Source organism: Chelmon rostratus, chromosome 24 (assembly GCF_017976325.1).
Source record: "Chelmon rostratus isolate fCheRos1 chromosome 24, fCheRos1.pri, whole genome shotgun sequence".
In the NCBI taxonomy this organism is placed as follows: Eukaryota; Metazoa; Chordata; class Actinopteri; order Chaetodontiformes; family Chaetodontidae; genus Chelmon; species Chelmon rostratus.
In genome coordinates, this window is record NC_055681.1 from 175001 (window position 1) to 190369 (window position 15369).

General features: G+C 42.4%; 2 protein-coding genes across 2 annotated transcripts in view; one reads left to right on the forward strand and one right to left on the reverse strand.

The window, feature by feature from the left end:
- LOC121627654 (vertebrate ancient opsin-like) overlaps window positions 1-8520 on the forward strand; it is a 20072-nt gene extending 11552 nt beyond the window's left edge. Inside the window, exons 4-7 of the mRNA XM_041966680.1 lie at window positions 1-171; window positions 1711-2048; window positions 7677-7910; window positions 8452-8520. The exon at window positions 1-171 is cut by the window's left edge and continues 432 nt beyond it. Coding sequence (XP_041822614.1) covers window positions 1-171; window positions 1711-2048; window positions 7677-7910; window positions 8452-8520 — 812 coding nt within the window. The remainder of the gene's footprint in view (window positions 172-1710; window positions 2049-7676; window positions 7911-8451) is intronic.
- Window positions 8521-10365: 1845 nt separating this feature from the next.
- Window positions 10366-14676, reverse strand: LOC121627264 (beta-galactoside alpha-2,6-sialyltransferase 2-like). Its single transcript, XM_041966079.1, has 5 exons — window positions 14046-14676; window positions 13708-13805; window positions 13105-13206; window positions 12614-12788; window positions 10366-10613 (listed from the first exon to the last, which is right to left on the reverse strand). The coding sequence occupies exons 1-5, from the start codon at window positions 14674-14676 to the stop codon at window positions 10366-10368; spliced, it is 1254 nt and encodes a 417-aa protein (XP_041822013.1).
- Window positions 14677-15369: the final 693 nt, after the last annotated feature.

A 15369-nucleotide genomic window follows, 5' to 3' on the forward strand; every position in this document is an offset into this window, starting at 1 on the left:
GCTTCAAGACTCTGCGGACCCCCGTCAACATGCTGCTGCTCAACATCAGCGTCAGCGACATGCTGGTCTGCGTGTGCGGCACCACGCTCAGCTTCGCGTCCAGCCTGCGGACCCGCTGGCTGTACGGCCGACACGGCTGCATGTGGTACGGCTTCGTCAACTCCTGCTTTGGTGAGTGTCCAGAACCAAACGACGCGGAGTCTGAGAGGGTTCATTGGCTGCATCCTGTGTGTGTATGTGCACGTGTGTGTGTCTATATATATATACAGGATATCTGAACAAAAGTGAAAATCAGCTGTTTTTATCATCAGACTTTTATTTTGAAGGAAAGGCGCTTTCATCTCTGCGTCCTCGTCAAGAGGCAAAGGACTATAAAAAAGAAAAAAAATATGTCAAATGTATATATTGTCACAAAGAACGATAATATTGTCATAAGGGTATGGATAAAGTACAGCATTTACACGATTGCACAGTAATAACTATGTATCACAGTAGAGTACCAGTATTTATTCATAGGTTGAGAACTTCATGACAGTGGAAAAGTAATGTTGCAGAAGGTAATTCATGTATGATGAATCACACAAACAGTCTGAACATGGACCCAGTGCTACATTAAGCAATGCTGGAGTTGAACACTCACAGTACATACAGTGCTTAAAGTATACTGTTACTACACAGGTTCAGAGTACATAACGTGTACTGTTACTGCACAGTATCACAGTAAATATAGTGTATACAGCTAGAACAATAGTTAGCAATACACATCCAGCATTACAGTGGATATGCTAATTGATTAAATATGCTAGTTTTTTAGGCTATACTGTCTATTCCTCCCCGATTCCAATCTTTGTGCTAAGCTAGGTGAAACATCTCCAGCATAGACCAGCATGTAAATCATGCAACCAGTTACGAGTGGATAAGATAAATGTTTATAACTACCATAACTAGCCGATGCCCCCTGCCTGCAGTGTTTGAGCAAAGCTAGGCTAGGCATTGATTGCTAGCAATCTGTAGTTAGCCGATATCACAGTAGCTATGATGTTGGACATGTGCATGTTTGCAGATATTCTGACTTGTTTTAAACACCCAACATAATGTTCATCATGGCAGCTGTTTGTGATGCACGCAAACAGTTTCACATGCTTCCAGTCTTGATGCTAATTAAGCTAGGCTAACCAAATGGACATAAAGCACTTCACACAGCCACTAATATAACATTGGCTTGCTACAAATAGAGCTGCCATCTGGACAGCAGTTGCTTCCAGTCTTTGTGCTATGCTACATGCTATGCTAAGCTAAACACAGCCATCTCATGTGACTCTGGAGAAAGGACCAAGATGTTTCTTTAAATTCTTTGAGTCTGAATCTTTGTTCAACACGAACGGCTGCTGATACGTTGACGTTAAACCAGGTCGACTTGTGTTGATTCCTCAGAGCTGGTGAAGCGGATCAGACCCACATGGGGGACGGTTCAGGACTTCAGGAGCTCTGTAATGATGGAATTAGTGAGATTTGGGTCAGAAGTGATCAGTCTGCTGGAAACACGAAGAGAACGTAGGCTTTAGGTTGAATTTACTGAGGATCTAAAGAACCGGCTCCCAGTTTGCTCTTTATGTGGAATAAATCTGCCCCCCCCCCCCAGTTTTTAATGACATAAAACCTGTTTGGATCTTCTAATCCAACATGTCTTCCTGTCGTTGTGTCCATTAGGGATCGTGTCTCTGGTCTCTCTCGCCGTCCTGTCCTACGACCGTTACAGCACCCTGATGGTGTACAACAAGCGGGCCCCGGACTACAGGAAGCCCCTGCTGGCGGTGGGGGGGTCTTGGCTGTACTCGCTGGTGTGGACGGTGCCCCCGCTGCTGGGCTGGAGCAGTTACAGTCTGGAGGGGGCCGGGACCAGCTGTTCGGTGACGTGGACCGAGAAATCTTCCGGTTCTCACTCGTACATCATCTGTCTGTTCGTCTTCTGTCTGGGCCTCCCAGTCCTCGTCATGGTCTACTGCTATGGCCGCCTGCTGTACGCCGTCAAACAGGTGGGTGGCACGGTGACAACAGCCAATCAGAGACAGCCGCTCTTTGAAAAGCTTCAGGTGTTTCTAAAGGGGTAGGACTAGTGATCAAGTCATTGAGCTACAAGCTGATGAAGGTCAGAGACCTCGTAAAAAGTTATGAGCTCAAATCTCTCATTAAAACTATCGTCAACTTTAACCTCGACGCAGTGATGTCATCAACTTTAACCTCGACGCAGTGATGTCATCAACTTTAACCTCGACACAGAGCACTTCCTGCTGTGATGTCATGAGCACATTAGTCACATATTCGGCTTTCAAAGTTGAATAAGAACAGAAATTACTCGATTTTGATTGAAAGAAAAGAACAAACTAATATTTATAACTGACATGATGTCTGTGATGTCATAATGAGATCACTCCATGGTTCAGAGGTTTCCTGTGACTTTCACAATAAAACACGTTCCAGAGCTCTGACCTCACATGTTTCTGTTGAGCCTCTTTCATTCTTGGGTTTTAGTTGCTGAGTGACCTCACTTCCTGTTTCCTGTCTAAGTCACATGATCATGTTTCCAGTCTGACACTTGATATACTGCTGAAACTGGTTTGAAACCAGATCAATAACTGAAGAAGTGCCGGTGTGAGTGTCACTCAACAAACATTTGTTAATGTTAATTCAAAGAGAAATGTCTTTGTTTGTTTCTCCTTTGTTTAATTTTTAATGTTTGTTTATGCTTTTATTTTTCTGTGTGTTTTACATTTGCTTGTTTTTTCAGATTTCTTTTTCTTTAAATTCTTATTTGTATTGTTATTTATTTTGTCCATCCATCGTCTTCCACTTATCCGGGGGTTAGGGTTAGGGTTAGACTTCCCTCTTGTTTCATTTATATTTCATCCTTTATGTGTTCTTTTATTATGTCTGTCTGTTCTTCTTCATAGCCTTTAATCATTTTTCAGTGTTCAGTGTTTGTTATTAAATGGAAGAAATGATGAACTCTGGGTAAAAACCCTTAATTTCCTGTTGTTTGTGTCGAGGTTCAGTGAAGCATCTGAGCCGACGAGTCACGTGATCTAAGTCACATTCCTCAGATTCAATGAAACGCTGAACACGTGTGAGAGAAAAACCTCCACGACAGACGACTGAACCAGAATCAGAGGCAGGACCAGAATCAGAGGCAGGACCAGAATCAGAGCCAGGACCAGAATCAGAGCCAGGACCAGAATCAGAGGCAGAACTGGTTTATAGATGTTATTGGAACATGTTCTCTTTCTGTCTTTCACATACAGATTGATCAATAAACAAACAGATTTACTTTTTAAAGTGTATTTATGAATGTAGTTAATCAATTAATCAGAAAAAAAACATTAAGAATGTTTCATCTGGAGTTTATAGATTTTCACCTGTGTTTTGACTCTCAGACAGTTCATTAATGTATCACCTGTGTTTTGACTCTCAGGCAGTTCATATAATTTATCACCTGTGTTTTGACTCTCAGACAGTTCATTAATGTATCACCTGTGTTTTGTCTCTCAGACGGTTCATTAATGTATCACCTGTGTTTTGTCTCTCAGACGGTTCATTAATGTATCACCTGTGTTTTGTCTCTCAGGCAGCTCATATAATTTATCACCTGTGTTTTGTCTCTCAGGCAGCTCATATAATTTATCACCTGTGTTTTGACTCTCAGGCAGCTCATATAATTTATCACCTGTGTTTTGACTCTCAGGCAGCTCATATAATTTATCACCTGTGTTTTGACTCTCAGACAGTTCATTAATTTATCACCTGTGTTTTGTCTCTCAGGCAGCTCATATAATTTATCACCTGTGTTTTGACTCTCAGGCAGTTCATTAATGTATCACCTGTGTTTTGACTCTCAGGCAGTTCATATAATTTATCACCTGTGTTTTGTCTCTCAGGCAGTTCATATAATTATCACCTGTGTTTTGTCTCTCAGGCAGCTCATATAATTTATCACCTGTGTTTTGTCTCTCAGGCAGTTCATATATTTATCACGTGTTTTGTCTCTCAGGCAGCTCATATGGCAGCTCATATAATTTATCACCTGTGTTTTGACTCTCAGGCAGTTCATGTAATGTATCACCTGTGTTTTGACTCTCAGGCAGCTCATATAATTTATCACCTGTGTTTTGACTCTCAGGCAGTTCATATAATATATCACCTGTGTTTTGTCTCTCAGGCAGATCTGGAATTTATCACCTGTGTTTTGACTCTCAGGCAGTTCATTAATGTATCACCTGTGTTTTGACTCTCAGGCAGTTCATATATTTATCACCTGTGTTTTGACTCTCAGGCAGTTCATATAATTATCACCTGTGTTTTGTCTCTCAGGCAGTTCATATATTTATCACGTGTTTTGTCTCTCAGGCAGCTCATATGGCAGCTCATATAATTTATCACCTGTGTTTTGACTCTCAGGCAGTTCATGTAATGTATCACCTGTGTTTTGACTCTCAGGCAGCTCATATAATTTATCACCTGTGTTTTGACTCTCAGGCAGTTCATATAATATATCACCTGTGTTTTGTCTCTCAGGCAGATCTGGAATTTATCACCTGTGTTTTGACTCTCAGGCAGTTCATTAATGTATCACCTGTGTTTTGACTCTCAGGCAGTTCATATATTTATCACCTGTGTTTTGACTCTCAGGCAGTTCATATAATTATCACCTGTGTTTTGTCTCTCAGGCATTCATACAATGTGTCACCTGTGTTTTGACTCTCAGGCAGTTCATATAATTTATCACCTGTGTTTTGACTCTCAGGCAGCTCATATAATGTATCACCTGTGTTTTGACTCTCAGGCAGTTCATATAATTTATCACCTGTGTTTTGACTCTCAGACAGTTCATTAATGTATCACCTGTGTTTTGTCTCTCAGGCAGCTCATATAATTTATCACCTGTGTTTTGACTCTCAGGCAGCTCATATAATTTATCACCTGTGTTTTGACTCTCAGACAGTTCATTAATTTATCACCTGTGTTTTGTCTCTCAGGCAGCTCATATAATTTATCACCTGTGTTTTGACTCTCAGGCAGTTCATTAATGTATCACCTGTGTTTTGACTCTCAGGCAGTTCATATAATTTATCACCTGTGGTTTGTCTCTCAGGCAGCTCATATAATTTATCACCTGTGTTTTGTCTCTCAGGCAGTTCATATATTTATCACGTGTTTTGTCTCTCAGGCAGCTCATATGGCAGCTCATATAATTTATCACCTGTGTTTTGACTCTCAGGCAGTTCATATAATGTATCACCTGTGTTTTGACTCTCAGGCAGCTCATAATTTATCACCTGTGTTTTGACTCTCAGGCAGTTCATATAATTTATCACCTGTGTTTTGTCTCTCAGGCAGTTCTGGAATTTATCACCTGTGTTTTGACTCTCAGGCAGTTCATTAATGTATCACCTGTGTTTTGACTCTCAGGCAGTTCATATATTTATCACCTGTGTTTTGACTCTCAGGCAGTTCATATAATTTATCACCTGTGTTTTGACTCTCAGACAGTTCATTAATGTATCACCTGTGTTTTGTCTCTCAGGCAGCTCATATAATTTATCACCTGTGTTTTGACTCTCAGGCAGCTCATATAATTTATCACCTGTGTTTTGACTCTCAGACAGTTCATTAATTTATCACCTGTGTTTTGTCTCTCAGGCAGCTCATATAATTTATCACCTGTGTTTTGACTCTCAGGCAGTTCATTAATGTATCACCTGTGTTTTGACTCTCAGGCAGTTCATATAATTTATCACCTGTGGTTTGTCTCTCAGGCAGCTCATATAATTTATCACCTGTGTTTTGTCTCTCAGGCAGTTCATATATTTATCACGTGTTTTGTCTCTCAGGCAGCTCATATGGCAGCTCATATAATTTATCACCTGTGTTTTGACTCTCAGGCAGTTCATATAATGTATCACCTGTGTTTTGACTCTCAGGCAGCTCATAATTTATCACCTGTGTTTTGACTCTCAGGCAGTTCATATAATTTATCACCTGTGTTTTGTCTCTCAGGCAGTTCTGGAATTTATCACCTGTGTTTTGACTCTCAGGCAGTTCATTAATGTATCACCTGTGTTTTGACTCTCAGGCAGTTCATATATTTATCACCTGTGTTTTGACTCTCAGGCAGTTCATATAATTATCACCTGTGTTTTGACTCTCAGACAGTTCATTAATGTATCACCTGTGTTTTGACTCTCAGGCAGCTCATATAATTTATCACCTGTGTTTTGACTCTCAGGCAGCTCATATAATTTATCACCTGTGTTTTGACTCTCAGACAGTTCATTAATGTATCACCTGTGTTTTGTCTCTCAGGCAGCTCATATAATTTATCACCTGTGTTTTGACTCTCAGGCAGTTCATATAATTTATCACCTGTGTTTTGACTCTCAGACAGTTCATTAATTTATCACCTGTGTTTTGTCTCTCAGGCAGCTCATATAATTTATCACCTGTGCTTTGACTCTCAGGCAGTTCATTAATGTATCACCTGTGTTTTGACTCTCAGGCAGTTCATATAATTTATCACCTGTGTTTTGTCTCTCAGGCAGTTCATATAATTATCACCTGTGTTTTGTCTCTCAGGCAGCTCATATAATTTATCACCTGTGTTTTGTCTCTCAGGCAGTTCATATATTTATCACGTGTTTTGTCTCTCAGGCAGCTCATATGGCAGCTCATATAATTTATCACCTGTGTTTTGACTCTCAGGCAGTTCATATAATGTATCACCTGTGTTTTGACTCTCAGGCAGCTCAAATAATTTATCACCTGTGTTTTGACTCTCAGGCAGTTCATATAATTTATCACCTGTGTTTTGTCTCTCAGGCAGTTCTGGAATTTATCACCTGTGTTTTGACTCTCAGGCAGTTCATTAATGTATCACCTGTGTTTTGACTCTCAGGCAGTTCATATATTTATCACCTGTGTTTTGACTCTCAGGAAGTTCATATAATGTATCACCTGTGTTTTGACTCTCAGGCAGTTCATATAATTATCACCTGTGTTTTGACTCTCAGACAGTTCATTAATGTATCACCTGTGTTTTGACTCTCAGGCAGTTCATATATTTATCACCTGTGTTTTGACTCTCAGGCAGTTCATATAATTATCACCTGTGTTTTGTCTCTCAGGCATTCATACAATGTGTCACCTGTGTTTTGACTCTCAGGCAGTTCATATAATTTATCACCTGTGTTTTGACTCTCAGGCAGATCATATAATTTATCACCTGTGTTTTGACTCTCAGGCAGTTCATATAATGTATCACCTGTGTTTTGACTCTCAGGCAGCTCATATAATTTATCACCTGTGTTTTGACTCTCAGGCAGTTCATATAATTTATCACCTGTGTTTTGTCTCTCAGGCAGTTCATTAATGTATCACCTGTGTTTTGACTCTCAGGCAGTTCATATATTTATCACCTGTGTTTTGACTCTCAGGCAGTTCATTAATGTATCACCTGTGTTTTGACTCTCAGGCAGCTCATATAATTATCACCTGTGTTTTGACTCTCAGGCAGTTCATATAATTATCACCAGTGTTTTGACTCTCAGGCAGTTCATATAATTAATCACCTGTGTTTTGACTCTCAGGCAGTTCAAATAATATATCACCTGTGTTTTGACTCTCAGGTGGGTCGTATCAGGCGGACGGCAGCTCGTCGACGAGAGTTTCACATCCTGTTCATGGTCGTCACCACAGTGGTGTGTTACCTGCTCTGCTGGATGCCGTACGGCGTTGTCGCCATGATGGCCACCTTTGGCCGACCAGGTGTCATCAGCCCCGTCGCCAGCGTCGTCCCGTCGATCCTCGCCAAGAGCAGCACCGTCATTAACCCCCTCATCTACATCCTAATGAACAAACAGGTGAGTCTTTACCAGCAGGTGGGAGATAAACACAGAAAAAATAAAATCACATTCGTTTGGATGATCCCAGAAATTTAATTGTATACAGGTTTCCACTGAGACAGTTTTTATTAATTAATACAGAGTATAATTATCTATAATTACACATCAGTGTATATATCAGTATTATCAGTGTTGACGAATAACAAAATTATAACAACTAATTAAAGAAAAAACAAAATGAATAGATGAAGTGAAAAAACATCGTCCCCTTACAGACCAGACTTCTGTCGTTTAACACAATCACACGTTTAATGTTGTTGTCTGCTCCGAATCACCGCCAAGGAGCAAATCTTTCTGAAGGAAGAAACAAAACTCTGATTCTGTCGTAAATTATGTTAGAAAACAAAACAACCGAGGATTTGACCTTTGAACACCGACTCCTCTTCAGTGGGAAAATCTAAAAAAAAAACTGTTTTTTTATTATTATTCGACATTTTTTACAACAAACTGAAAACGAGTTTTATGGTTTCATGATTCAGGTCATGTTTTTAACTGTCAGGACCGGGAGCGGCTGGTTGGCTTCTGGGCTCCAGGTTCCTCAAAAGTCCCGAATCTTTTAGGTTTTTAAATTAACTAACCAGCAAACCAACAGAGCAGAAAGCTCTGCTTCGCCATCTGTACGTCCAACATCGTCATGGCCGCTGCTGTCGGAAGGAAACGATTAAATAAAGTTCGTAAGGTGTTTCTTCTTCTGGTGCTAAATGTTCGGTTCAGAGTCCTGAAGAGCACGTTTACTTATCACTTTAGATCCTGGATTTGCAGTCAGAGCAAGCCAGATTATTATGGGATTGATTCAAATGAAGCAGATTAGTCAGATAAACCTTCAGTCTGAACTCGACTCCAGCAGAGTTAAAAAAAACTGTTTTTTTCCTCTTCTGAGGTGGAAGAGGGAAATGAGTCTTCCTCAACGTTAGTTTTTTTTAGTTTCACACTGATCTTAAATCAAATACTGAACGTAAACTCGACAGGAGGATTGTTCTTCATCACGTTTCCCAAATGATGTGCACACTTTAAGCCTTCAGTTATCACAAATGGAGAAAATAGCACCTGTAGCTGCTGTGAGGGGGGAACACCCCACCAGGTGAGCACAGCCCAGGACCCCCCGAGCCTTTCAGCAGTTCACACCTTTACTGGTTTCATCCATAACACATTTTGGCAGCGAATCAAGTCTGTTATGAGGGCAGGTTCCTGCAGGCGCCTTTCTGTCACAAAGACACGGAAAACAGATTTCTGTTGTTTCCTCAGAGCAGAAATAATATCCAGCAGCAGCGTCGACGAGAGGAAACAGCATCATTAAATCTGGAAGAAATCCTCTCAGTCCCAGAAACAAACGTGAGGACAGTGAACGCACCATCTGACGACAGATCATTGATGGAAGTTTAACTGTGCCATGAAGAAACGGACGAGCTCTTCAGAATGTTTCTGTTTCATGACTTTTCCAGCCAGTCACCAAACCTACATTTGAGAAACTGTCACGAGTAAATTTAAAGATGATATCGATCATGACAATCTCATAAATCCTCTTCACCCTCCGACGGCGAGTGTTCGTCTGTTGTTTTCACTCAAACGTTGATGCAAAGTTAGAATAAATAATCATAAAAGTCAGGCAACTCACCGATGAAGTGATCCGCCGATCAATAACTGACAAACAGGGTCTGGTTACGTCGGTCCAAAGATCCAGACGATCCGATCCAGTAAAACATTCAGTCTAAAACACCTTAATGATCCACAGAAAGATGTTTATTATTTCAGAGTAGCTGGCAGTCGTCTGTGTTTTCTACATTTTAACTGAATGTTTAGAGAAATGTTGGTTTCATGATGGCGGCTGAACTCCAACCTTCCCATCGACACCTCACCCGACCAGTTAGCATCTTCCACAACCGACAACATCCAATGAGAGTTTGCACTGACAGGAAACGCCTCAGTCAGATGACCCAAATATTTTTCAAGATAAAACGAACAAATGGCCGTTTTTAAAGAAAGTCTAGATGCACAAAAACATTCTGCTGCGTCCGTTTGGTTTCACATTTGTTCAGATTTTCTTGAAACTAAACCCAAATAATGAAATAATCCAAATATGACTTACTTTTGACACATTTATGAGTTTATCAGTTATCAAATGACTAATTATCAACAGGATTATCTCCAACCGATGAGCTCGTATTCACACCACAAACAAGCATTCAGTGTTTTATTTTGAACATTTCCTGGAAATTCAGTCAGAATTTGAGCTAAATTAGACAGAAAACTTGTGTTGTTGGCATGAAATGTCCCCCCCCATGCTCCCTGTTGGCAGCATGGGGGGCTCACAGACCAGACAAGTTTAAAGACCAACAGCAGACACGTGAACCCCCTCAGCATGCCAAGTCTGGACCACGACCCGCATCAGACCACTCAGCGTGTTGGACCCAGATCACAACCCGCATCGGACCGTACTGAACCCCCTCAGCGTGACCTTGCCCTTCCTCCTCAGCTGGTCTCGGTGGCCCTCGTTGAGCCTCTGGATCAGCAGCTTCTCGTACAGCAGAGGATGGTACGCCCCCAGCGTACAGGCGGCGTCGTGGTACCGTTCGTAGTAATGGCACAGGTCGGTCCGGCGGACGGACGGGATGAACTCGTACACGCTGACCTCGCGACACAGTGACATCATCAGCAGGATGCCTGAAACAGTCGGGAACATGTGACACTGAACATCCCTTCTCAGTATCTGACAGTGTCTATTGATTATCAGTGATTAATTGATTATTGATGTTTGATTGTTCCTCAGTTCTACCGCTGCTTCCTGATCCTGTTCCACTGTTCACACCAGCTGACGGAGAACGGACACTCGTCCATGGCCTCAAAGACCACCATGGTCCAGCTCAACCGTCGAGCGTGCGACGGCAGCCTGCCCGCCACGGGGCACGCTGCCGCCGGCTCCAGACCGGTCACCGGACACACCGCCGGCGGATCAGGACTGCTCACCGGACCCAGTACGCCTGACCTGAAGGGAACCAACACTGCCCCGCCTGAGGAGATCTCCTACTGAAGCGTCCTCATGAGACCTTCACCCTGAGACCTTCTCCTCAGGCCCCACCCAAAACCATGTCCTGAGGACATCTGATCTGGGGCCAGCTAACTGTGTCACCTTGGTGAGGTAACACTGCTCAGGACACAGTGTGATGCAGATGTGTGCAGATATGAGGACCTGCAGGTAAAACACCTGGAAACTGAAGCATGTGAGTCATGTTCAGCTCCAAGCTTCACCTCCGATCAGAAATAAAGGTGATGTTATTAAATACAATACAAACCTGATTAAAGTATAACTTTAATTTATTTATTACGTTTAATTAACAGAAAAATCAGAAAAAGTAGAACTGAGCAAAGTTTAAATGTGGAATTGATTCTAAAATAAAATCTTTATTGATTAAAGAATAAATGAATATTTTTTTCCCATGAAGCATCCAAAAATAAAAATCTGTTAGTCAGCGATAGTGATCTCATCACATCTCGGATCTGAACGTATGATATTAAAATATAACATGAGTGCAATCATGGTAACTTGCTACATCTATTGAGGAGCTTTCAGTCACATCTCATGGGCTTCTTCAGTTGTCACACAGAGAGCGACCTCATGAAGACGCATTTTTTAATAAATGTTTTTTGGGAACATTTAGTGCTTAAAAGCAAAATGTAAAAGTATAAAATGTAAAAGTAGCAGTTTGTTATTAAAATGTCTAATATTTTTAAAGATTAACATAAAATGTTGAAATTTTAAGTAAATTCAGAAATTTGTTAAATTTTATTATTATTTATTTTAATAACTTAATTAGACAAATTAATGATTTAGATTTATCTAGATTCAGATAAATCATTTATCAATAAATCATCAAGTATTTATTGATAAATGTGCTCATTGAAAAAGTTAATGATCACTTTATGGACGTGTCGTCAGAGACGTTACAGCTGAAACTCGTAAAGATAAAGTGTCGACATAAATACATAAAGTGGACGTTTAACCATCAGACACTGAGGACAACATGAAATATTAGTTCTGGGATTTTTTTCATAAACACTTAGCGGCCTTATATCTGCTTATATCTGCTTATAATGTGTTATTAACACTGTGTGTGTGTGTGTGTGGGGGGGGGGGGGTCGTCAGTGTTGCCCATATTCTTTTTCTGTGTAAAATGCTGTGCTCATAAATGTGACTCCATCATCAGCTGCACTTTCACATGTTGAAATGTTGAAAACGTGACTCTTTGATGGATATATTTCATCCTAAAAACACTTTGCTGCTTTTATTTTGAAACATTTAATATTTTGTCTGCTTGAATAAAATGTGCATATTTTTCTATGGTCTCTGGTTCGTCGTTGTAAAAATGTTTGAAATAAAGTTGTGGAAACTCCCACTTGTCCGTCTCTTTACTAATCATCATTTTTATCTTTATTATTGTCACATTTTTTATTTATTATCACAATAACTATAAGAAAAGAATAAATAATTTTAATGTTCGAGCTGTTTTAAATCGACCGTCACAGACCAGGAAGCCGTCACTCACTCAGCGTCTCTGTTCACTTCATGACTGACGGAACTGACGTCCTGACCTGCCGCTCACTGATTGGCTGACTCTCATGTGTGTTTTGTGTCGCAGTAGTAGTGTCAGTATCGTGGTTGTGACCTGTGAAGCCGGACGAGGGCGGGTTCGGCTGGATCTGGTCCTCGGTGTTGTCCTGGATCAGCTCCCACAGACTCCAGATGAATCCTGGATGGAGGATGTAAAACGGCTGCTCGGGTCGGAGACCGCGATGTCGGACGTAGGCGGAGAACAGATCGAAGTCCGGCTTCTGGAACCACTGAGGAGAAAGACGTCAGAACACTTCACTGAAGAGGAAGCTGTCACGGACACCTTAGTTATTAACTTAGTTATTAAAGTTAGCACAGCAACAAGCTAACGTTTCCAGAAGAGAATAAAAGAATAAACACAGATAAAGAAAATAAAATAACCACGTGACACATTTCTCGTTTTAAAAAGATGAATTTTGGTTTCCTGTTTTCGGCTCGGCCAATCAGATCAGAGTATTTTACAGGGCAGCCTGGTCTCTGGGTTTGTTTTTGTCTGTAGTGTTGAAATAAAGGTTTAGTGGACGACTGAAAGCAGTCACAGCTGACCTCGGTCAGGTTGGAGGAGTACGGAGCCGGATCCCAGACCAGCAGGGTGACGTCCCGATACAACGAGCTGCTGTTGAAGCGATGTTTGGGCCGAGCCACGATCTGACGAAGACAGAGGAAGAGGAGACGCTTCACATATACAAACACATCATACACATCTGAGATGTACGAGACAGACTGATGCAAAGCAACGTTTCTAATGCCGATGCATTCAGTCAGAACATTCAGACGATGCATCTAAACGTTGATTTCAAAGGTCAAAAAGTCAAACGTTCACAGATAATTATAATAATAACTTCTGACTTTGTCATCCAGGACTTCGACTTATTATCTCATAATTGTCAGTGAATATAAAAGTGGGCAGGTACAGTGATGTTTGTCAGTGCGTACTGTCACTTTAAGATGAATTCTAGGATTAATAACCAAAATGAGACTGAAGGGCGAATCCTGATGCAGCAGACATGAAAACATTTTCTCTCTCATTGACTTCTATTCATTTGTTAAACGATCATCATCTCTTTTATTCATCACTTTGCACTGACACCTCATGGAATGAATGAACACCACTGGTGATGCTTTAATAATATCTAATAGAGTCTGTACCTGGGAGTTGATGATGCGGATGGTGGTCTTGGTCCCCACATCCCTCTCGAAGCCTTTGGTGGGAGCGGCATTGAAACGAAGAACTGCATCGTGGGAATCTGAGTCCAACAGGACAGCAACAGTTGAAAGACATCAGCAGGGAAATGGCTCCCTCTGCTGTTTAAAGAACAAACTACACCTGGACCTACAGTCCACCTCTGGAGCGTGCACCTAACCTGAACATCTCTGCCACTTTTTACAGTTTTTCTCTCATCTTTGACACCTCAGATCTATCCTGTGACCTGTTTAGGGCATCCAGACTGTCAGGTTGGACCCCCTGGTCCTGCATGTGGACTCACCGATCTCCCTCCCCAGCGATGAGTTGAGGATGGCTCCGGCTGATGTCACCACGGCGCAGCTCTGATAGTGAGATGCCCGGAGATCCTGCAGGGACAGTGAAGGCACCAGCTTGGCCCAGCCCAGACTAAAGAACGGCTCCTCAGTCCCATCCACAGTCCGGATCCTGGTCCTCCTCTTCAACTCACAATACAGCTGCAGACCAGATCTGCGCGCCCCCCGCGGCCTCTGGTACATCACCTGGTGCCTGTTGGAGCTCAGCTGGACTTTCAGGACCTTCTGGAGACGAGGACTCAGCATTCCCACTGTCATGTTCCCGCTCCATAGTCTCTGCAGGATCTCCAGAGACCTGGATCTGTAGTAGTCCTTAGACCTGGACCTGTAGTCCTTAGACCTGGACCTGTACCTAGACCTTCTCCTCCAGTCCTCCTCTGAGACTCCAGCAGGTCTCATGGACCCTCCCTGAACAGAGGCAAGGCGGCGGGTTTCGGTTCTGGTGGGTCCAGAGTCTGCAGCAGATCTTGACAGAGGAAACGCAGAGAATCTGAGGTCCAGGAAGTGACAGAGCAAGGACAGGATCAGGAGGAGCCAAGTCAGCAGGACCACCAGCAGCCACTTCCTGTATGGCTTCATCCTGGGTCGCAGAGGGGGGTCAGAAGTCAGAGGTCAGACCAGTAGAAACGGGGTCAGAGGTCAGACCAGGAGAGCTGGGGGTCAGAGGCCAGACCAGTAGAGATGGGGGTCAGAGGTCAGACCAGTAGAGATGGGGGTCAGAGGCCAGACCAGTAGAGCTGGGGGTCAGAGGCCAGACCAGGAGAGCTGGGATCAGAGGTCAGACCAGGAGAGCTGGGGGTCATAGGTCAGACCAGTAGAGATGGGGGTCAGAGGTCAGACCAGGAGAGCTGGGGGTCAGAGGCCAGACCAGGAGAGCTGGGATCAGAGGTCAGGGGTCAGAACTGAGAGAGAGGACAGGAAACAAAGAACATGTTTTCGTTTTTCTTTTACAGCAGAAACAGTTTCAGTGACATCATCATCACTTGAGTCATGTGACCAGCAGCTCACAGTCATGTGACCTGATGAGGTCACAGCGTACCTGTAAATAATGTGTCCGTCCTGAACTGAATCTCTTTGAGTTTCAGACCTTTTTCAGTTTTCTGATGTTTTGTCACTGATGTCGGGTTCAGACGAAGACATCAGCATGATAATCTGACCCAACAGGCGGCTCACCTGGACGGCTCACCTGGACGGCTCGCCGTTTCCATTTCCTGCTACTTTCTACGTTTACTCCACCACATTTATCTGACACATTTTGTTCCTTTACAGCTT